This window comes from Mus musculus, chromosome 3 (genome assembly GCF_000001635.26).
Source record: "Mus musculus strain C57BL/6J chromosome 3, GRCm38.p6 C57BL/6J".
In the NCBI taxonomy this organism is placed as follows: domain Eukaryota; kingdom Metazoa; phylum Chordata; class Mammalia; order Rodentia; family Muridae; genus Mus; species Mus musculus.
The window spans coordinates 98048914-98074043 of record NC_000069.6 but is presented as its reverse complement, the minus strand read 5'-3'; the positions used below and the strand labels follow the sequence as shown (position 1 = coordinate 98074043).

The 25130-nt window shown below is 46.6% G+C and overlaps 1 protein-coding gene across 1 annotated transcript in view; it reads right to left on the bottom strand.

Moving 5' to 3' along the window:
- Notch2 (notch 2) overlaps positions 1–25130 on the bottom strand; it is a 136830-nt gene that overhangs the window by 76324 nt on the left and 35376 nt on the right. Inside the window, exons 3-4 of the mRNA NM_010928.2 lie at positions 2925–3184; positions 1122–1457 (exon numbers count right to left, since the gene is read on the bottom strand). Of these exons, the coding sequence (NP_035058.2) occupies positions 1122–1457; positions 2925–3184 (596 nt within the window). The remainder of the gene's footprint in view (positions 1–1121; positions 1458–2924; positions 3185–25130) is intronic.

Sequence of the window (25130 nt, the reverse complement as noted above, 5' to 3'; positions counted from 1 at the left end):
CTAAGGATTGACCTATGACCTTTAAGCCCCTAAAGATGACACACACAAACCGATTATGTGTTGAGTCCTAGACTCAACACCGGAGTCTAGGACTCCCACTCGAAGAGTGGCTGAACAACTTCTTTTTGAGGCAATCCTGCTTATTTTGCACATTACACACACACCCCACACCCCACACACAGTTTTCTCTTTTGTTTTTGTGCTAAGGGTATTTGTATAAAAACAGAATCTTTGTTGCTTAGTAATTCATCTGCTCCAGCTGCTTGTGCTCTGTTCCCAATCAAAATTCTTGCTTTTCAGCATCCTCATTACTTTTATATGGAGTGAAGTGAGCTGGCCAGGCTTGCGCCTTTCTCCCTCTAAGGATCACCAGACTCTGGGCCCCCAAACACAACTCCTCTGTGTGTCAGAGTTGGGTTGTGTGTGTACCTAGGACCCTGAGCAGCCAAGAGAATGGCAAAGTGTTGTGTCGTGATTAGTTTCTCCCACGATGTCAACCAGAGCTTGTCAGAAAATGCCTTGGTTAACAGAAGAGCTTCTTTCAAGTCTCCACAGCTTGAAGGTGGGAAGGGCCACTCCCATGTCAAGGTGAAAGGGTTAACTACTATATCAAGGTGGGAAGGGCTACCCTCTCCCCAAGTCAAGGAAGGGACGCAAGAGAGGTAACTATTCTGTGTGGGGGTGGGGGTGCGGAAGCATAAAAGGGAGCTGATCCTCCCGTCTTGGTGTCACTTTGGCTTACAGTGCTTACTACACACACACACACACACACACACACACACACACACACACACACACACAGAGTGTGTGGTTCTCACCGTCTTCCCCACTCCAGATCTTCCTGGCCGTTTCTTAGAACTGTTTCTCCAAAAGGGACAATAAACAATTTTCTAAGCACTCATCGTCATAAACTCTTGACATGTTAAATTACCCCCTGCTCTACTTATGGACCACAGTGAGCCCATAAAACCCCTCCCTCGCCAGCAACCCACCCCACACAAAGCTCTCACTTCTCCTTCCCCCTGCTTTGCTTCCTAAAGGAGGCTCTGGGAAGTACACCCTCCACCTTCATCCTGAGGTTGGTTTACCCCCACTCCCATAGCCAAGAGAGAGCTCCTCACCTGGCAGGCAGTTGCATTCGAAAGTGAAGTCGCCAGTCTGACGACAGGTGCCTCCGTTGACGCAGGGCGAGGGTGCACAGGGCACATAAGGGCTGTCACAGTGCTGGCCTGTGAAGCCCTGAGGACATTGGCATCTGTAGGAACCAGGAAGGTTGAGGCAGGTGCCACCATGTTGGCAGCGTCCTGGAATGTCACACTCATTGATATCAGCTTCACACTTCTGCCCTGTGAGGCCTGCAGGGCATTTGCAGGAGAACTGGCTGGCCACAGATGTACAGGTGCTTCCATTTTCGCAGGGATGAGATAGACAGGCATCTGTCCACTGACACTGCTTCCCTAAAGGAAGGGTAACAGAACTTAGTACCACTCGCAAAGGGAGCCAGCCCCACACTCAGCAGCTCTGTCTCCCAGCCAGCGAACAACAAGACCTTACATGGAGACCCCTAGACTTTGGATTCTACAGCGCATAGCAGTGTCACCTGAAGATCTTCAGACAAATGGTGTTTTTCAGAGGCTGAGGCCTTAAGGTGAGACTCAAAGACTCAGGGGACAGGGCACCTGAGGGGACTGAGTGTTGGCTACATGAAGCCAGGCCGGCAGGAGTCCATTAGTCCTGCAGCCCAGGGTCAGGATCCATCGCTCTCCTAGCTCCAGGTCCGCTGTTAAGCTGCTTCTCAGCTGGGAACGCCTCTTGTTTACTGGCTGTTGACCACTCTGCCCAACAGCTGCCACCTCTTCAAACTGCCCTCAATGCCCACCCAATGCTGTGTCCTTCCACCCATGCCAGCCACCACAGCAACAAAGCTGAGACCCCACAGCTCTCAGTCATGTCTGCTGATGGTTGCCGAGTTGAGCACTTCTTAGAGAAACAAGACCATGCTTCTTCAAGCACAAGAGAGGAAGTCTAATTTTTTGAACACCCTGTTCATTTTGGCTTATAGATTTATAGAACCATTGGTTTAGTGTCTCCAGCAGGGACCAAAATGACAAACAATTCTCCTTTTGTCAGTAAGTTGTAGGGAGAAGAAGAGTTGGAGAAGCCAGAAAAGCCAGTGTCTAAGCAGAAACTTCAAGGTGTCTGACCTTTTTCCTTTCTCCCCCTCTATCCCTTCAAACTCTCCAAAGGTAGAGGACGCACTGACTGCTCATCTGACAAATTAGAAGATTCTCAGTGCCTCAATATAAAAGATGTTTTAGAATGTTCTTGAATTATTTTCTTTCTATACTATATAAAAGATCTCACATATTTTATGTCCTCTTAACCATATTTTTAACCTTTTACTTGTTTAAAATAGCTAACATTTATCTATTAACAGATTTTTTTAAGTGTCCCTGAGCCTTTTCCCCATATTCCAACTTGTATTATAACGCTAAACGTGCACTGGAGTTGGGGGACCCGGGTGTGGGAGTTTGAATGAGAAACATCCCTCCCAGGCTGGTATCTAACAGCTGGCACTGCTGCCTGGGGAGCCCCTACTGCAGGAAGCCCAGAGACAAGGGCAGGCTGTGAGCTGAGCTGCTTCCTATCTGGGGTTGAAACCTGACCAGCCAACTTTCTGACAGGGTGCAGCCCCCACCTCCCACCCCACCCCCATACCTTCCCTAGATACTATGTATCCTTCCTCTAGAACTAACAGAAAACAAACTCTTCTTGGAGCTGTGGTGCTCTGAGCTGCTGTGATCGAAGTGTTCTATGACAGCAGTGAGAAGTAGCTAACACAGGGTAAGGCACTGAGGACTAGACGTGCACAGTACAGGTCACCACGGAGACCGGAAAGCACGTGCTCTGGCTGAACCCATTACCTGTGAAGCCGACTTGGCAGGTGCACTCGTAGGTGTCCCGGCTGAGCATGTGACAGGTACCCCCATTCTGACAAGGGCGGGACACAAAGCAGGGGTGAGAGGTGGAGTATTGGCAGTCCTCTCCTGTGAATCCTGGAGCACATCGGCAGGTAGCTTTCCCCAACATGCCCTGCGGCACACAAGTACCACCATTCTGACAGCGGTTTTTCTCACAGGGGTCTCGATGTTGGCAATATTCTCCCAAGAAGCCCTCTGGACATCTGTATTAAGAAGAAAGGAAAAATCCATGAAAACCACCTGATTTCTTGTGAGTCCAAAGACCAGAAAACGATGTTGTACATGCAAGAAAATATTCAAGTGTAAACAAAGACGTGTAAAGGTACAATCTACAAACTCCCTGACTGCGGAAGTGGCACTCAGAGAATTTACTATATCTCCAAGTCCCTGTGAGTCCTGGCAGGTAACAAAATACCAGACGGGTGACCCAGCAGGGTCAACTACAGCCAGGCAGCACGACCCTTCCTCAGAGGTAAAATATACCCACCACATCTGTCCATCAGCACAGGCTGAGATGGTCTCCTTATACAGTGCTATGAAGACCTGCCTCCTTTGTGGCCGTAACTTTCTCATGCTGGCGAGGCAGTGGACAGGACTATGACGCTTTCATGATAACAAGTACACTGAGCCCTCCAGACCTCCCAGTTAACATATAGCTGCCATCATGGGCTCCTTCACAACTGAGTGCTAGGACATGGTAGGTCTCTCTCTCTCTCTCTCTCTCTCTCTCTCTCTCTCTCTCTGTTCTGCACTTGCCTCGCTGGATTACATTCAGGTAGCTAAGACCGACACAGAGGAGGAAAGGAAGGTTCAGGAGGGGTTCAAAGAGACATCATAAATGTTGATAACTAAGCAAATGAAAAACTGGGTATAATGAAGAATGCATAGAAAATCTCAAGTAACACGTAAACAGCTGTGTATAGCAGGGAACTAATTCAAGAACAACACTCTAGCTGAGCGTGATGACACACACCTGCAACCCCAGGGTTTGGGAGGTTCAAGGCCAGCCTAGGCCACACACTGAAATCAAGGGCAGCCAGAACTGTATGAGAACCTGCTTCAAAACAACTTTCTCCCACATTTTCCAATTAGTTCATTGAGAAGTTGTTCCTCTCGTCTGTAAGACACATAGACACCCCATAGACACAGGAATCACTTACAGAAATGTTCTCTAAACAGCCTCAGGAAGGATGTGAAGTTGTTTAATCGAGACCACTAACGACTACGTAACAAGAACACATTTAAAGACTGTGCTTCTCACTATAATGTGCGCTGTTTGGCTGGAACCCCAGATACCTGAGTGATCTACTTGTCAATTTTACTTTTTGGAGGACAGGAGAATGACATAGAAGCCTGTTCCACTCCTACCTAAAACATCTTTAAACCAAGCCTTCACCCACAGACCCAGCTCCTGTCATGTCTTCCCTGATGACTGGAAGCACTGAATTCCTTCCTGCTTTTACCAAGCACACCAAAGACACCTCATTAGCCAGAAGGTTTTTGAAAAATATGAGGAAGGCATGAAACTGGGGAACTAAGACAACATGCTCAGAAGAATTGCGCAGTAGCTATAACGACTGGTGGGGAAAGTAGCTGGTAAACAGGGACGGTGTGTGAGGTCATCAGCGAAGGCCTCCTGCCCCTTCCCAGAACTCTATACGGTGGTGGGGGAGGGGGAGAGAGGACAGGACTCTTGAGCTTCTTCATCAGTAAGTCACTCTCCAGATAGGCAAGGAGCAGAGTTCACAGTGATGAAACCAACAGACTGGCTGTGGACAGGGAGTGCACTTCAGAAGGGCACAGGTCTTGTCAAGAGTCCAGGCGTCAGGGCTGAGAGATGGCTCAGTAGTTAAGAGCATTCTGTTCTTGAAAGGATCCAAGTTTGGTCCCCAGCACCGCACAGCAGACAACTCACGAGCCTGTGACTCCAGCTCCAGGAGAAGCTGATGCCTCTGGCTTCCTGCCCTGCACTCACACGCACACACCCACACACAGATATGCACAGACACACACTCACACGCACACACCCACACACAGATATGCACAGACACACACTCACACGCACACACCCACACACAGATATGCACAGACACACACTCACACGCACACACCCACACACAGATATGCAGACACACACTCACACGCACACACCCACACACAGATATGCACAGACACACACTCACACGCACACACCCACACACAGATATGCAGACACACACTCACACGCACACACCCACACACAGATATGCACAGACACACACTCACACGCACACACCCACACACAGATATGCACAGACACACTCACACGCACACACCCACACACAGATATGCACAGACACACACTCACACACCCACACACAGATATGCACAGACACACACTCACACGCACACACCCACACACAGATATGCACAGACACACTCACACGCACACACCCACACACAGATATGCACAGACAGAGAATGAAAACTAAGTTACTTAATTTTAAGAAGAGTCCAGGCTTTGGGCTAACTGCTTCTCCTCACTGACATCTTAAATAGTTAAAAAGGCCACTTACACTGTGGGATTGTGTGAGAACCAGGCAAACTCAAGTATGTGGAAAAAAAAATTATAAGCATTAAAATGCTCAGCAAATAAAAACCATTTTTCTCTTCATGCGTGCTGAGGAAAATATGTTGCCTTATCCAAATCACAGCTTGCTTTGACAATAGGCTGTGAGGCTTCGCTGGATTTCTTTTTCTTAAATAGAGGCACTGAGAACACCAGTGTGGCATGGCTAAAATTAACCCTGCAAGGGATTATTAAAAGCACTTGCGGCTTATTCAAGAAATGTGTTGTGGAAGATGCTAAGAAGCTGTATCCCACCTCCCACTCACAGCTACAGGCCTCTGGGCATCAGGCCTGTTGATCTTCCAGGGTGGGAACCATGCACCGTGTGAAGAATGGCGTGCCTGTAAACCCGGGTGGGCTCTGCCCAGCTCTGCTCCTCGACTGTTGCGCCACCCCCAGCGCTGCCATGTGTCATCGGCTGAGAAAATGCAAAGTCATTTAAATGTCAACATCATGAACATACAATGAGAACAAGGTCCCCAGGAACCCAGAAACGATCAGCAGGAAAGTTCTGGGACCTCCGAGATGAATTTCTAGGGTTTAATCCAAATAGCCATTCCCTACCAAGTACAGAAGATAAGCTTCCACTAAGTAGATGGTGTTTAAGAAGCTGGCCACAGTGGAGAAGAAGCAAGGAGTCCTTAGGGGTCTGGTGTTTAGGGGTCTGTTTCTGTATGGCCTATAAACCATGAGTGGTCTTTACATTTGTAGATGCTTGAAAAACTTTTAAAAAATCATATTTTGTGGTACTTGGAAAATATATAAATTCCCATTTCCGCATCCATAAATAGTCACGTTGGAGATCTGCCAGGCTTGCTCATTTGCAGATGGCCATGGCTGCCACAACAACAGAGTAGAGTATTTACAGCGAGACCACATGGCCCACAAAAATATTTAGTCCCTGGAACTTTGCAGAAGTTTGCCAATTCCTCAGTAGAGAAGACATGGAGCCTATTAATAGCATCCAATATGCTTATTAATCATGACATTAATGATGATGAAGAATACTAGTTTAGTACAAAAAATATTAAACCCATTCATTAACTGTTAGAGCAAACGCTTAGCAAATACTGACTGTGTGCCAGGCGTTTTTTGTTTTTTATTTTTTTTTCCTAGTAGTCATGGATACACATAGGTTCCGCATCCAAGGACTCGACCAACCATAGGTCAAAAATGGGCAAGATGGCATCTGCACTAGCCATGTTCAGTTGCTTTGCCATTCCCCAAATATATATCATGGCAGCTATTTACACAGTGCTAACATTATATTAAGCATTAAAAGTAATATGCAGATGGTTTAATGTGGGAGTTTATGCACAGGTTGAATAAAAAAAAACTATGTCGGGCTGAAGAAATGGCTCAGCAATTAGGAACACTGACTGTTCTTCCAGAGGTCCTGAGTTCAATTGCCAGCAACCACATGGTGACTCACAACCATCTGTAATGGGACCAGATGCCCTCTTCTGGTGCACCTGAAGGTAGGTACAACGAACTTATATACATAAAATAAAGAAATAATTCTAAAAAAAAAAAAAAAAGACTGTGTAACTTTATCCAAAGACTGTGGGATTCCTGGAGCCAATGCCCAGCTGATTTGAGGAACAACTGTGCTGGAAAAACCTCTGTGCTCATAGATGTAAAGTCTAGCAGAGACAAAGGCAATGAGGCCTTAGTCGTGGTGCAGGGTCAGGGTTCCCCAGAGTGTGGTGATGAGTTCCTGGAACTGGGGTTACAGTAGTTATGAGCCACTCTGTGGGTGCTAGGGAATAGCCCAGGTCCATGACAAATGCAGCCTGTGCTCTCAGCTACTGAGACATTGCTCCAGCCCCACACCACTTCCTGATTTAGCTTTCCTTCTGCCTAATGTACCTTTTACCCGAGGCTGCTGACTGAGGGGAAAGTGTGTGAGGCAAAGGGACACAGAGCACCAAGCACCAAGGTCCTAAGGATGGAAGCAACCCTAGCTTAGCCAAGGAGCGGCAAGGGACCCTGTACTGCCACACCTAAGGGCATAAGGAGTAACGACGGAGGGAAGCTGCAAGCTGGCAAGGACATGAAGCCCTTAGTCGAGGTGCAGGGTCAGGGTTCTCCAGAATCCTTGGGATGACACACAGCAGTTCCATGTGCCTCCTAATGTTTAAAAGAAAACAGCAAAGTAACTTGTTAAAAATTGACTTGCAGAAAAGTAGAAATTGTTGGGTGGTGGTGTAAAGAAATGGCATTTTCCCACCAAGGACAAGCCATCCAGTTGTCAGTCACACCGTATGAAGCAGCAAAGGTGAAGGAGAGAAAAGGGTATGTGTACAAGAATTGCTTTGCATGGTCTCATCTGAGAGGGTTGTATTCGAACTGTTGTAAGAATTGTAAGAATCTTGACTTTCTTTTTTACGTTTGGAAACATCAAATAAAATGGAAACAAACAAAAAAAAGAGGCCTCTAAAGCCCATGGGCAGAACCACCTCGCTTTATATGAAACTAGACTTTCTTATTGGTGAAGATCCAATTTCCTAATTAAAATGTCCTGAGTTTACCATTCCTCTGTGTCTTTGTGTTTAGCTTAAAATATATGCAGGTCTCTTCTAACTTACCTTTTCAACTAAGTCCCTCTGCCCTTTCCTTCTATGGAGGCATCCTGTGCACAAACAGGCTTCTCGGACGCTGGGCAGACAGTCCTCTTTCTCTCCATCCACACCGTCCGCAGTTCTCAGAACACAGCCTGCAGCCCAGCAGGCTCCATGATCACCTTCTGAGAGTTCCGACTTGGTCAGGCTTAGCTGACACTTCTCTGCTCACTATAAGTGAGTCCCCATTCCCACTGGAAGCTGTGCGGGTCACTTCCCGCACCATCTGGAATGTGACCATGTCTCTCACAAGACCTGGCAAAGTTAGTCTACCTCTTTCCTCTTCCATCATGGTCATTTTCAATTCAACTCTGGGCCACACTGCTCTTCTCTCTACTATACATTTAATGTTTGTCATTTTACAATGATTTAAACACAAAAGATGCCAAAGGACACCACTCTAGGGCACCAGTTTAGCTTTCTAAACCATTCACCTATCATACTATGTCCTGCCAATGACTTAAAGACAAACATTAGGAAAACATCATTTTTCCATGAAACTTCAGCTCTTCCAATTTTCTAGGGGTCATAATTCGACTTTTATTTAATCCCTTGAAGTTATATATAATTGCTGTGTCTGACAAGTCTTGTTAACCGAATTCCTGTAACGCTTATCACTCATGTTCACAGTTTCCCTCTTGATAGCAATTCAGATCATCTTTAAAGCCTCAGGCCAGACATCTTGTTACTGGCTCTTTTCCCACCTCCACGCATCCCTGAATAGCAGAACCTTAAGGCACCTTAAGGTGATTTCTATCGAATGCCATAAGCATTTCTAAAATATTCCGAAGAGGCAATCACCAGGCCCTGCTTGCACCAACACACGCCCGTGGCAGGCCTTTACTATGTTGACTACACTTCCATTACTAAGTGGTCACTTGGTGCTGCTGAGCCTGTGCCCCAGAACCAGCCGCCTGGACTGCAGAGCTGGCTCACCATGGATTCGGGAGCACAGCACTGGCCCCCTCTCTTTGACACAGACTCAGTATGAGTGCCTGCCCTCCTGGGGTCTTCACATCATCACAGCACTGAGAACACTATGTAGCAAATGTACTTTTTAAGTAAAACTACTGGCTTGCTGCTTTAACATTCTTTGGTCTTTCCATTATAAGATACATCTTTCTCTAAAATTCTGCCCCCCCCACCCCCCCACACACACACCACAGTAACTAAAAGTATATGTTCATACTAGCACTCTTCATTAAAAAAAAAAAAAGTTCGTCCATATGTCCATGCCAGCATGACTCATAATAGCTGAAGGTAGAAATAGCCCGAATGCCCACCATCTGATGAGTAGAGAAATAAAAGCCATTATATCCACACAATAAAATATTATTTGTCTGTGAAAAGAGATAGACTCCTGTCACATCCTACAACACTGGAAATATTATGCTAAGTAAAAGACAGCAGAACCAGGCAGCCACGGGTCTTATTCTGTCCTTAGAGATGAGCACAGCAGGCAAGGCCACAGACACAGGCAGGTGCTTGCTGCCTGGTCCCCACGGCTACATCCATTACCTAGTTCTTAAAAGTCTACTGTTGATGACACAAAAGAACCTACTGTTCATTTCACATGCACATGGTGGAACAGGGTGAAGGCAGGAAAGAGAGAAACGCAGTAGAAAAGATTCCATCCGAAAGGATTCCAGTACAGCCCCCCTCGCTGAAACAGCCCCTGCCTCTCACAGGCCTGCATTCTTGACATGAGGCAGGGACGTGAATGGCAGTTCCCACCTATAGTCTATCTGCAATAGCTGTCTCCCCAGTAATACAGGGCAGAAAACTTTCCCACGTGAATAGCCACCCATCGAGAGAAACGCCAAGAGCAGTGAGAGGCTCTGTCAGCTCCAACACGGGTGAAGTCTGAGAAGGAAACAACGTCTCTTCCAACTAAACCCCAGGGCTTGCTCCCCCACTTTCCCCACCAAATGTTCAGCAGCAGGGTGAGCCCAAATTGTGCCCAGGCTCTACTGCAACCCTTTTGGTTTTGTTTTTAGGAGTTTTATTTTTACTTTTGGTGAGGATCTGGTCATTAAAAACAACAACAAAGAAAAGCCCCACCACACGCAAGAGGGAGGGGCATTCTTCACACAACAGCAATTTCAAAATCCTGAGTTTTCAAAACCTGTGCAGAATGTGGGATGGAGGGAAAATGTCTCCTGTGGGCTGATCGCAGCGCAGCTGCTCCTCATTAAAGCTCCTCTTGACTCCCTCTGGGCTGGTTTCCAGCAGAAAATTCTTTAAACAGAACGCAGCTTTCAGCCCACTTTCTTCTTGCCCTGGGCCTCTCAGCCCTCCACTCTACAGCAGCAGCCAGCCTCTGCTGAGCCCAGGACGGAGACAGCCATTAAGGTGAATGGGGTGGGAGCTAACAGAACCCACAAACCAAATTAAACACTGGTCAGTAACAAAGGTCTACAGTTTGAAGGGCCCCAAATCAGTCTGTTCTTTCCTGTGACCATGATGCCAGCCAGGTTTCCTGCCACCGCCACCCACCCCTACCCTGTTCCTGTTCCCCTGTTAAAGTAGATAAAATTAATTGCTAACAGGCGAAGCTAGCGTAACCAGTGAAAGTTCCCTTTTAACTTTCCCAAAGCCAGGCTGAAAACATCTAGATGCCCCAAAGCATTCAGACTCCAGCCTAAAATGCCCCTGCTGTACTCAATAGCCCAGGCCACTGGGCAACCTGACATGGCCCTCATTTCAAGAACTTCAGCCCCACATCTCACTAGACCTTCAGCCTCTTAACTCTGTGACTCTATGCAAAAGAAACTAAATGGGTTGTGCTCACTGCTGACTGTTTTGTTGTTGCTGTGGTTTGTTTTTTGTTTGTTTTGTTTTGTTTTAAGCACAGACTTAGTTAACATCCTAGTAATTAGAGAAAATGGAAGCTGCATATCATATCACATGCATCTTCCCATGTTCCCACTCCCACTCATTCCCCACTGCTACTTCCAGAAATGAAAGGGAAATAAAGAAAACCAGAGAAAGAAACAGTACACCTTCCTTAGTAAGAAGGGGAAGCGCTGGTGTGCAGAGTGGAGCCCCAAACAGGCTGTTTGTGGTAAAACATGCTTTCTAGGGCCTTCTTGGTTTGATGTAAAGGAAACAAAGACCTGTATATAATCAACCCTACACACAGACACACACACACTCTCTCTCTCTCTCTTTCTCTCTCTCTCTCTCACACACACACACACACACACACACACACACACAGAGAGACACACACTCTCTCTCACACACACATTCTCTCTCTCTCTCTCTCTCTCTCTCTCTCACACACACACACACACACACTCACATCTGACACACAAAGACTACCAAACCCTGCAAGGCAGGCATTTTTTTCTACTATGTAAATCTGCTTCCTGGACAGCACGTTTCTGCCTTTCTTGTACAAGTATTTCAGAAAATGTTAATCTTGATTCCCACATTAGCTGAATGCTTCCAAATTAAAAGTTTCCCACAGGAAAAAACCGACATGGGAGCCGGGAGGCCAGGGCTCGTCTTCTGGAGCCCCACCTCGCTTGGTTCACAGGTGCTCAGGTTTTTCCACCCCCTCATCTGAATAAAGCAACAAGCACACTGATGCTAACACATCCAGACTGAAGAGGCTGAAGAGGCACGACCTCAGACCCACTCATTCACAGCAACTCGACCCTCTGTAGGAGGCTGGTATAAGGAGTGAGGAGATGGGAACACATGCTTTATTTACAATGGAATGTCGTGAGCGCCCTTATCTTCCAGCAGAGAGTCTCAGCGCATTCATCAGAGCTCTGAGAACAAGCGGAGTGCCCAGGCTCTTCAGCAGCCTTGAATGATGGAACCGGGACACACAGACAGTGCTGAGGCTTGTGTCCTTGATGTAGCAGAAGAAATAATCAGTCCTTTACCATGTGCCCTGAACCCTGAAAAATATTAGAATGTGACTAAAACATCACAGAGCGGCTCTTATCACACCCTTCACCATAACAGACAAACTGTCTGAGAGAAGGAGATGCGTGCTCTAAGTGTTGTGTTGCAGCAGCATGCCAGGGGCTGTAATCCTGACAAGCACTCCTTACACCACTAAGTTCTATCTGGTCCACATTTGAATGTATATAAGATGCTGTTACGATTAACCTAACGGTCTATCTGGGTGACTTCCATATTACTGCTGATGGAGGCAGACCTTGCTCCTGCACTGTGCATCATTCCCAAGCCCTGGGAAGATGCCTGAATTCCTTGTAGACTTTGACCTGGTGCATTGTGTTGAAACAACGGTTTCAATGTAGCTTTTCTTCATGCACTGTACGTTCTCTGTGCTCAGCTTCCTCCAGCTCAAAGAACATGCTACAATCCAACACGCCTCCTGCCAGACCTGTGCACACGTCAGTCACAAAGCCCCCACTCTCTCCACCCTCTGTCACAACCATGCCCTAAAATTCCTCCAAGCCTCTGCCTAAACGTTATTTCCTGCTGGCAGCCTCATGCTGCCTGTAAGCACACTCGAGAGGCTCAGGCAATAAGACCCTGTCCCCACCCCCAAAAGAAGGAGAGGAGGGGAAGATACAGGAAGGAGAAGAAAGGGGAAGAGGGAGGAGAGAAAGGGAAAGAGAAGGTTTGGAAGGGACATCCCCACTTTATGTTCCCATAAATCTGACACAGTGCATTAACCTTTACTACAATTATTTATCTTCTCTAATAGACAAGAGTTATTCTCTACTATACCCTATGTGCCAAACACAGTGACTAGCATATGGAAGCCATTCAGCTGTTCAAATTCTTAACGGATGCCAAAGGGCAAGATGCAAGGGTCCACATAATCTTTACAACTTAAAGGCTCCAGACTTCAATTACACTGGAAGTTTGGGAACCACTGGGTTGAGCTGTTTACCTAAAGGATCTTTAAGCTAATTAAGATTCTTGATACACAAAGCACCTACCTCTTAACCTTCATAAACCCAAGGCTATTCAAAGCTGCCCTACCCCATATGGAATAGATTTCTTTAAATCACATTTTCCTAATATATATGTGTGTGTGTGTGTGTGTGTGTGTGTGTGTGTGTGTGTGTGTTACTCAGCTTTCAGAGTGCATATCTGCTGCACATAAACCCTCTGACTGTCACATACAACAGAAATTGATTGCAGTGCCCATGTAAGAGGCTCACACTGCATTGCTGTGCCCAGAAGCAGACACCAGGCAGCACCAGCTCTGCCAGATTTACCTGCAAGCCTCTCAAGATGCTCTTAAGAGCAAACATGACTATTAAACCACCACTGTCACAACACCCAACCCCAAAACTTGTCCACACAAAAGATAACTTTTATGGCATTTACACCAACTAACATTTATTACTTTGATGGTAATGAGAACAATTAATTGCCAAAGAAAAATGAGTGGTGTTCACTTCTTTGAATGATGTTCCTCGTTAATTTAGTAGAAACCCTGGCTGTAACTAGCACACATCACCTCAGCCAGAGATGGCATCGACCAAAAGCGGGCAGCAGAGGGATCAAGGGTAGTTCACTGTTGTGATCTCAGCTCCTCTGCTTCAAGAACATCATTGCACATTAAATCAAGAACAAACAGCAGAAACAGTGGCTTTCTGGCATCTGGCACTTCTGGGGAAACAGGAAGCTTTCCAATGGCTCCTGAGCCCTAAGGTGGGCTGGCACACTCCACCATCTATGTTTGGATCATCAGCTCAGGAACTGTCACTGGTGGCATTTTAAATGGGCATAAAGTGACACAGAACTGTCAGCTTGACTCTTGGCCTAAAAGATGTGATATCTAGCATTTTTAAGGAAGTTTGCTGACACTTGCTCGAGGGCAGGACACCACTGACATCATAAAGGCAAAAGGCTTACAGTTTAGGTGAACTCTTGTTCACTGCAAATAAGGCCATTTCTGCAAGAGATAATAATGCTCAGCTGGTAGAACCCTCGAGTCCCCTGTGTGAGTCCCTAGGTTTAACTCCCAAGACCAGAGCAAAAGAAAGAGAAGGAGAAAAACAAAACAAACAAACAAAAAAAAAACAAAAACAAAAACAAAAACAAAAAACAAAACAGGGTTATAGAAACCAGGCCACTTGAGAAGCAGTTATTATGAAGTATGCTTAATTTCAGAAAGACAGCCCAATGCCACACCATCTGTATAGAGAAAAACAAAGACTGGGAGCATAGCTCAGAGGTAGAGCATTTGACAACAGCAAGACTCCAGATTGGTTGCCAACACCTAAATAAATAAATAAATAAATACCTAAAACAGTAGACATCTGCAAAATAATTATGGTTCCTAACTACTCCTCTTAAAAACAGAGTCATTGCCTATCAGGGGGAGGGAGGAAGATCAATTCTTGGGAGTAAAACTTATCTGAGACTTTATAGTGGTCTGTGGCCTTTCATACTACAGAAACTAAACATCCAACAGACACGCTGAACTTACCACTCCACTGTGCCCAAAGCGAAGGCAAAGGGAAGTGCAGAGACACTTGTGGGGCAGTAGCAGCAAGCACAGCAAAGCCAGAGCTGACCGGCCCAGGCTGATCTGTGCTTCCAGATGGAGCCCAAGGCCAAGGTCACAAGTGTAAGCAAAGACAGTCTACAGCAGGAACTATCATGGTCCATGCCACAGACATTCTACATCATTTCTGGAAAGGTGCTTCACTGACTAGAGATGTGGGCAAAGCCACTACAGATGGACCCACACTCTCCTCAGCACTGCCCAGCAGCCTTCAGGACGGTTCTATGGGAGACTCTGAGGGCATGGGTGCATTCACAAGTGTATACACGTGTGGGTAAACACTCACAATCCAAGTCTGTCACATATAAAACATGTGTGCAAACGTACATAGCCATGTGTGTCCAACGGTTGTGACCTTTTGTCTATCTAAATGAATATTAAAGTTTTTACAATGTTTGGCCAAGGGCTCCAGGATGGCCCCAGATCTCTCTGGTAAAGTTGCTGACCCACAGCCCTTTCCTCAGCCTAGCCTTGGCTCTGCTGCTGGACATGTTACCTTGAACAAATCACTTTACCTCTCTGATCCTCAGTCTCCCTTGTGTTAAAAAGAAGATGCTTGGTTCTGGGCAGAGGGCTCGGTGGTTATGAGCACTTGCTGTTCAAGCAGAGGACCAGAATTCAGTTCCTGGAACTCACCTGGCAGCTCACAACCCTCTGTAACTCTGCCTTCAGGGACTCTGATGCGCTCTTCTGGCCTTCCAAGAGCCCCAAGCATTTTCTAAAAGTAAGATGCTGGACCAAACAATCTCCAACAGTTGCTCTGAAATTGTACAGGTGCCCTCAGTTCTGTTCAGAGCCCTGGAGTCACAGGGACACACGCCTCACCGAGAGCTGTGATCTCCCCATTGCTTGGATTCACTGGACTTTTAAAAAATGAAAATGCCTATTCTTTCAAACTGCTTCACAAAAACCCAAATCTTTTGTTTTTAAGGTCTGCTTCCATGATAACACATATGTCTACCCACACCAGCTCTTAAAGGGTTGCTACCATAAAGAAAAAAATAAGATAAGATGTCCAGCTTTCTTCCTAATGAGGTCAAGAGAACTAACTGAATCCTGTCTATATTCCAGTCAGTCGGATACACAGAGGAACACAGAGGAACTCACTCGGTTGTATTCTGTGTCAGCTTGTCATATATACATCACAATGAGTAGGAAGGACTCTAAGGTGTCTTTACCCTCCTCCTAAATGAGGTGACTTCAATAGTGACACTTAACTCCTTCAGCACCCTTCAACCCCAGGATGTAAGAACTCCAAGTCCCACTCCTTGGGCAAGAATCACACCCCTCATGGAGTCTAGCAGTCCCTCCAAAGGGCCTGTGGATGCTTATGTAGATGAACTGTTGCTAAGGTGTCACCTTGAGCTAAGCCCTCACAGGAAGCAAGGAGGCCAAGACCGAGCAAAACAGAACTAACAAACCATCAGGGCACCAGGAGGAAATCCAGAGACCAGGGACCTCTGTCCCCTTCCAGGCCTTAGCATCTTCCCCAAACCCCCATGCCAGCGTGGCAGCCTGCTTTCTTCAGCACAGAATGACACGGCAGCAGACATCTCAAGCCTTACAGGTAAGTTACAGGAGACATTTTAATGGCTGACATGTGTGCGAGAGACAGTGGTCTGGGAAGAACCCCTCACAGGGAATCAACCCTTAGGTAAATCTGGGGAAGGCCTTTCTCCAGAACTCATTTTCAGACATCCCTTCAACTCAGCATGAGGGCCTCTCCTGCTCCCTCCCCAGGTCACAGTGATGTTGTCATTACCTCCAATAAAACCGGAGGAGCCAGGTGTGGTGGTACAAGCCTTTAATCCCAGCAGAGGCAGAAACAGATGGATCTCTTTGAGTTCAAAGCCTGCTTACTCTACATAGTAAGTTCCAGGCAAGGTTAAGGAGAGAGAAGGTTAAGGAGAGAGATCTTGTCTCTAAAACAAACCACCACCAATAACAACTTAGAAGGGCTATGTGAAGCGCATCACTGAACTGTGTGTAGATACAAACTTAGGACTCTGACAGTCAGTGCCAGTCTTTGCCTGGAAGGAAATGAGTCACCTTTCTTTAGTAATCAAGGGCTGTCCGGTTTTAAGGAGTGACCTAGACATTCACAACCATAAGTTTCGGCAATAAGAGACCAAGAGTCAGACACCACAAATATTATATACAAATAGGGCCGTGGCAGAAAAATTAGAGTCGAGAAGGTTCTTTGGGTACTGCTCAGAATGACTAAGGTTTCAAAGGGGCAAGCTGCCCAGTGAAGAAATTCCTCAAGGAGATGTGCCTGACTTACACAAGCACCAGGGTTTCACAATCTTAAAGGGCCAGGAGGTTGAGGGACGAAGGCACTGCCAAGGTCTAGGCAAGAAAATCATAACCACTGTCAAATGTTTTCCACGCGGAGCAGGCAGCCTGGTCTATTCTGGATAATTGGGGGTTTGGATATGTACTATATAATTAGAGGAAACAAGCAGTAAAGGACATGAGCTAATTTGGGGTAACCCAAGACTTGGCTAACAGATACCCACTCACTCCGAATTCCTAAGATGAATTGAACCTGGCCAGTGAGATGCTGGGCAGAAGACATGACTGTGAGATACCTAGCCTCTTGGCTAACAGAGGGAGCCCGCGCATAGCGCCCAGGCACTGTCTCTGCTCTTGTTTCACTCCCTCTACCCAAACTTTTTCTTGGCTTCTGAGATTCTTGAACTCCGAGTTTCCAGCCACAAGCTACCTGGCTACTCTGTCTAGCAACACAATGAGTCAGAAAGTCCAGGGAAGGAAGGTAATTGCTGCCAGCTGCCCTCTCTTCCTGTGCCTGGGCCCTTTCCCCAGCCTCTCACGCTGGCCACTCCACCTCCACACGCTCATTGCTAACATGTGCTCAAGGGATGTTTGTCCAAACCACTTAACTGTCGCTTGAAACCTGACTGGTCCACACACTGGTTCAGTGAAACATTACATGAACTAGAATTTAGACAGAAAAAGCAGCCAAGATGGAGACATATTTGGGGCTTTTGGGTCTATTCACACGACCCAGCACAGAAAGGCCTGAGAAGCCTCTGGCATGTGTGGCTGCAGTCCTCCGAGTCCTTGCCATCCTAAGGGGAACATGGGGTGTTCCTATTTGAATAAAACAGTCTGTAGCTGCCTTGGGTGACAGATCCCGAGAAGTACGAAGAGTCAAGCAGAGGAAGCGCCTCGGTGGAACAGGAGGTGGAATTAGAGGCTTCTGCTACCACGGAGACTCCAAGGCAGGCAATGTTCTCATGAACTTTCTCTTCCTACAGGAGGGGAAGCGGGTGGGAGGGTGTGATTCTGTAGTCATTGAGCAATGCCAGCTATCACCACTGCCCTTGCCTTCGCTCCTCTTTCCTAAAGCCCTTCTCATAAAGACCATGTGGACTATTTCTGGAAGGAGATATTAAACAGAAGCTGCGGCATCAGAAGGGGAAGCCGGATGTTCCTATCCAAGGACCTTAGACCCAGATGGCTGCCTGCGTCTTCAGGGAGGTCACTAACAGTCGATATGATCTAGAAAGTATAGTGAAATTGAAGAGGAATATTAATTTGCCTTACATTTCGTGAGATATAAAATAGAACTCAAATTATACAAAAACCTGGAAACAACACAGTTTCCTAATACATGTGCACACGCGTGCACGCTCATTCCTGCATATGTGTGCATGCAACAAGGGGGAGACGAGACACTCCTTCTTTCCTGGGAATTCCAACCCCTGAGCACTGAGGAAAGGGTCCATCATGCCCACATATTTATGCTATTTTATCAAAATAAGCTTGGAAATCTCTGAATAACTATATTTCCATTCAGTTGTGACTAAGGGCAAATATAGGCAAAACTAAAATGAAGAATTTAATTAAGCTTCTCCAGAAGAGAAATATTTCTCATTCTTCTCCCCAGGGAAGAGAAGTGGGGAGTCAGGGGGGCTCCTACATGAAGTGATGGCGCTGACAAGCTACGATTGAACAATAAGCAACTTCACCCAGGATTATGGTTAACCTGGAGGCCGTGTTCAAAGAAGCTGAGCTAAATTCCAATCTATTAATGCCAGCTTTGTGAGCCAAAATTAATTGATTTAATTTATTGGCAGCTACCCAAGACAGGCAGCAGAATTCAGGCAGAGCCTACGGATGGCACTCTACTTCCCTATCAAACAATGGTTACTGACTGATTCAGCCAAAAGCATAAAGGGGACTTAGATAGCGCACGGGGACTCTCTTACCATGCGCTGATAAGAAACTGGTGATCAAGACCGTAATGGAAGACTCTTCAGACAGACTCACAGCTTAAAGGACTCTGAAAGGACCATGTGAATAAAACTCCCTTTGGAATGGCAGTTAGACAAGGTACAGCCTTGATGGAAATACCAACGTACATAGGTAATTCATGTGCAAGCACCAAGTGCCATGTTTAACAAGTAGTTCTGTGTTGGCAGCAACATCCAAGCAGTCACGGGGCTTCGTCCATCTCAGTGTCATTCATGGCTGTGTAAAACGGTTCTGGACCTGCCAGTCCCCAGTCAGGAAATGGGGAGGTTCAAGGTTTTGTTCATTTGCTTTCTCTACTGAAAAGCTCAGTCACAAACAATATTTTCCACCCCACATTCCACTGCCTTTCTCTTTATATTTCATCTACATAATGGCAACAGGCACTAGTACAGGCTCACCCATGTAACCTAAGCTAGCTAAAAGCCAGTAATAAATGGTTAAGTGAGATGCTGAGGCCTACCTAAAACCACTACTTCTACTTTCAAAGCAAGCACTAAAAGGCCAGAAGATAGGCACATCAGATAAAGGTGCTTGCGGCCAAGCCTGACAGCCTGCGCTGAGGCCCTGGGACCCACATGATGGGAGAGAACTGGCATCTGCAAACTGTGCTCTCATCTCAGTGTGCATGCCACAGCACATGCGTGCCCACACATAAAAGTAAGTAAATATATACATAACTTTTAGCTAATAAAAGCAGAGATTTAATCGTATTCTAGTAATTATATGTTTTCAAGTGTCACAGTTTCTTTTTGGGGCAGTCTTGTTTGAGCTTTCAGTTTAATACACAATTTGGTTCCATTTTATTGATAGGTAAACTGAGACAAAGACAGCACATTTTTCAAGAATTCCTCTTGAATCAGTTAAAATAGAAAGTTTTAAGATCTTGGGCAAATTATCTAAACTCTCTGAGCATCCATATACTGACTGATAAAACAAGAATTTAGCATGCATTTCATATAAACAGCTGAACTGATGTCAGAGTTGGTCCAGAACAATCAGCTAGCACTGAGCCGTTACACTGCCAAAGATCTGATTGCTAGCAGGAAGTAGACTCAGACTCAGTCTATCTGGCATAGAAATCTATGTTCTCTGCATGTTACCAGACAGGACTCTTCCAAGACTTAATCCACTCACAAGCACTAGGCTGAGCCACACTGGAGCCTGGGGCTAAGGCAGTAATGGGTATTGCTAATCTCCTTATTTAGAATGTTAGGATTTTTCACCATTTTTTGCATTAACTTTGATATTTTTGAACCAAGGTATCCCCGACTGATGAGTGAGTTTTCAGGCAGTGCCCTGACTTCCACACCTGAGGCTGTGGCTCTCCCCACTCACCGTAGCCCCAGCTCGCTCTGAACAGACCATACGAGATTCAGTTGTTTCCTGCCTAACTTTATTTCTCGCCCGTCCTCACAAGAGCCCTGCAGGGCTTCTCGGGACTGCTGTAAGTCATCCAGTGGACTGGGAAAGGCTGGTGACTCCCGAAGAAGAATGAAATAATAGAACAACATCAATTAATTGCAACTGCTACCACGGACTTGAGCGGTGCATGGGGTGCTGCCTGTGGTACACACAGACTGCAGTAAGTCACTCTTAGGTTTTTCAAGATGTGTTTATTTTTTACGTTATGTGTAGGGGTGTTTTGCGTCTACGTATCTGTGTACCACCTGCAAGCCTGGTGGCCTCAGAGGCCCAAGGTGACTTCAGGTGCCCTAGACTGGAGTTACATACAGATGGTTGTGAGCCACCATGTGGGTGCTTGAAACCAAACCTGGATCCTCTGCAAGAGCAGCAGGTGCTTTTAACCACGGAGCCATCGCTGTCTGCACAATAAGTAACTCTGGGAGTTAATCATTCTTAGGCACCACTCTCAGAAGAAGAAAAGAAACATTACCCTGTGAAAGGCAAAGCTACCACTCTTCACTTAAGATCTGCAAGACGCTAAGAAAAAGGAAGATGAAGGCACTCAGAGGTATGGCTAACTCTGCTATCACCTTCCAGAGAGCGTAAGCACGCACGATGTTCTGGTAACCTGGGCACCCAACATGAAGGGACCAGGCTGGCAGGACCAGCTTGGCAGGGAAGCAAGCGAGCAATTGGCAGTGGACAGTCCACTCCATGGCCCTGATCCTCAGCAACCCTCACAGCAACGCATGCGCTCAGGAGAAGGTGACAAAAGGGACTAAGGCTGAGCTGGCCACAGTGGCACACACCCTTCTGAGACCACCACCGCGGCACAAGCACTAGGCTAGGGCCTCCATCCAGAGCTGAGTTCTGGGGGAGTCTAGCTCCTCTGCTCTCTGCTGTGATACCTAACGTGTTAGGAGGACAATGAAGGCAACCCGCCCAGCTTTCTTGGATGGATTTCAGATGCCTGGACCACCAACATCACTCCTAATCCTGGCAAAGAAAATACTTAGTTGCTAATGTTTACTGCAGCTAGCAACAAGGTTTGGATAAAATGTGACACAGCTTATATTTTATAACATTTTGCATCCATCATCATGCACTTAAAAATGTAATTCTTAGATACAAACTGGAGTTTCCCAGGAGTAAGCCCCCATCCTCAGGGACTCTGCAATTGTGTGGCTTTGCATGTATCCTTTCCTCCCTTTCCCAGTACTGTGCTAGGCACCTCAACCCGGCAGGCGAGGGTGAAGGACCCTTCACGACCCCAATCTGCACCCTCACGAACAGCAACAATCACATCAGAACAACTCTCTTGTTCATAACAATTATCAACTCAGGATGAAATATTAAAGGCACTAGAGAAAACTACAAGGGACACAGGACAGACGCAAACTGTGAGAATCCCACAGTTAGCTGCTTTCCCTCTGCAAGCTGCTCTACATGAAGGTCCTGCAGCGCTACAGAAAAAAAGCAAGTGGCCATGGACATCTCTCTAACAGAGACAGCAAGTGGCCATGGACATCTCTCTAACAGAGACAGGGCAGGGCGGGGGCACCAGGAGCCATGGAGGTAAACAGAATTTGAAAGGCAAAACCTTAGAAAAGACCTGGGAGGAGGAGCGCAACGTCTGAACACAACTCTGAAAATACTTCCCCTTCAATGGCTTCTGACTGTGCAGAAGAGGAGAACACAGGACCCAAGAGAAAGAGTTGGATGGCTGTAAAGACTGCGCAGGCAGTTAGTTCCTCCTTAGAACTCAAGTCGGCCAGAACAGAGGGCCTGTTAAGAACATCCCAGGCTCGGTCAACCCCCCCCCCCCCCCCACGCTCCACAGCAGTCCTCTGAAGGGTCACATTTGGCCATGTGGGCCATCTCCCAGCAGTAAGGGTGAAACAGAAGCAAAGCCATGTAACATAGCCTCAGTGGGATCAAAGTGATCCGTCAGGGATGGAACAGACCCACTCCCACGAAGCTCTGCTGGGATAAACACTCCGAATGCATCATCCAGTGTCCAGGCAGTCATTTCAAAGAGTGAAGGAAAGCAAACGTGAGCCCAAAGTGAAGACAAGGAGCAGCGGGCAGACCGTATGTAACAGGATAAATACGTCCTTAGAGTGAACGTCCCGACTGGGTAACTCATGACCTCACCTACACCCGCCAGGCTAGCAAACATGCACTGCCCGTGATTTTTAATCAAAATGGGATTTGCGTGGTTTATACTTGAAAGCTTGGAACAAACAACTCGAAAGTGATTAATTACATCCAAACGTAATTATATATTTACACCTCCCAGTAGGACAGGGAGAGAATAAAATGTCTTAACTTTAAGTACTGAGAGGACTTTATTAAGAGCTGACAGCGACTATTTAGCAGCAGTAATTGAGTTTCATGCAAGATTGCACAGGTTCCCCTTGCCTGGCATCACAGTCTGACAGGGTCCTTGAGCTCATCACAGTGTGAAGGGGGGGGGGGGGGAATAACCACACAGTTGAGCTGTGCACAAAACCTATCTTTGAAAGTACTTATCCGCATCTGTCAATGTGATCTTATCGAGGGTTTCTATAATTTCTATAAACAATCATTAGGTTTTGGCTGAATCAGCAGGATAAGGCCACCTTAGCAGGTTCTGGGATACCTTCCACTCTAAAACAGTTTTCTCCCAATTCCCACCCTACCCCCTACAGAAGGAACTTGGCTTCAACTCTGTTTCCTTAATCCACTAAGCAACCTCAGGGAAAAAAAATAAAAAGACAATCACATGCCCTGCACATCTGATGTAATTTTCATAATCCTCTAAGTGTTGGAATACTTACTTACTATGTTGTGAAAATATTTACTGAACAAACTCGCATACCTTATCCCTCGGGTCGGGGGTGGTGAAGGATGCTGACAAGTGCCGTGAGTACACACCATTGTTACTTAAGATGATGCTGAGGAGCCAGAGAGCAATGTGCTCAGCCTAGGCTGCACTGCCACTCTCCCGTGGTCAGTCACGCCCACGACCTCTCCTGAGGACACGGTGGACACATGGGAGAGGAGAGCACTCTGCCCAGGCTTCTTGCTGGTCTCCCAAAAGGATGGCTCTGCCAACTTTCGCACTTAGGCCTCCTTTTCCAAACCTACTTTCTTTGCTGTGTGACCCTGGCTGGCCTGAAACTCACTATGTAAATCAGGCTGATCTTGAACCCACACAGATCACCCTTAATATGCCTTCTGTCAAGTACTGGGACAAACAGTACTCACCACAGAGAGTCCCAGGCTGACACCACTTCTAGCATGCACGTCACTATGCGGGGCTTCTTCCTGAAGTCGGTACAACCATGCCTCCCTGGTCAAGTCTGAGGCTAGCAACTGCCTTTCTCTAAAAGTGAACTTCTGGGCTGGAGAGACGGCTCAGCGGTTAAGAGCACTGACTGCTCTTCCGAAGGTTCTGAGTTCAAATCCCAGCAACCACATGGTGGCTCACAACCATCCTTAATGACATCTGACTCCCTCTCCCGGTGTGTCTGAAGACAGCTACAGTGTACTTACATATAGAATAAACAATAAATAAATCTTTTTTTTTTAAAGGTGAACTTCTGTGTCCTCTCCAGTACTCAGACACTGTTCTCCCTGATGCCTCCCCTCTCACATCAGACCATGCGCAGATCAGCATGTATGTGAAACTCCCCCTGCATAACTCATTAAGTCCAATTATACCCAACCAGCTTGCCTCTCCACCAGGCCAATGCCACACAAAGCAAGTAAAATTCCCAGGGGAAAATCAATCTTGAAAGATAAACAGATAAGAGACATGGAAATGATTACATGTGCTGAAATCTGTGTGTATGGACCTTTTTACTCAAGGATCCTGTGTGGCTGTTTCCTCCCAATTGAAACATTTATTCTGCAAAGGTAGGAGGGGCTGGTAAGATGCAGCTAATGAAACTCACAAGGCATAAGAAGCTTGGGACCCAGAGGATCTGCAAAGCCCTGCTCCAGGGTTACAAAAACAACCATCAGCTGGTGGGGGGAGCAGGCTCACGTCCTGCGAGTTGTGTGAGTTAAGGCTCTCTAGATTTTGTCACATGCTGGTGGGCTTTTCAGTGTGGCAGCTGGCCTTTTAGTGGCCTGTGCTCCAATAAGGAACCCCAGTGGACTAGCTAGACTTAAGTGGCATCAATTCTTGGTTCCATTTTCAGTGCCCCACTTGAGGTAAATAGGTGTCTGTTGACAGCATCCTAGAACAGCAGTTCTCAACCTGTGGGTTGTGACCCCTTTGGGGTTGAACGACCCTTTCATAGGGATCGCCTAAGGCCATTGGAAAACATAGATATTTACATTATGATTCATAACAGTAGCAAAATTACAGCTATGAAATGATTTTATGGTGGGAGGGGGGTCACCACACATGAGGAACTATATTAGAGGGTGGCAGTACTAGGAAGGCTGAGACCTGCTGCTGTTGAAGAAGGCACAAGACACTTTGCTCTACAGTCTCTACATAGCAGGCACCATGCTAGGTATTAGCTATGCAAAAATGCCCAGAGTCCGGTACTAAGAAGAGGCTCAGCAGGTAATCACATTGAGCCAGTTAGAACAGAGTAACCAACCACACAGCAGATGCTGCGAGAGACAAACTGTTGAGGTATTGAACTCCCTCCCTTAGTATCTTCCAAGTGGAGGAGAGTGTACCACGTCGGGTAGTTTTCCTGGCTAAGACTCAAGTGAGTAGCCACAAT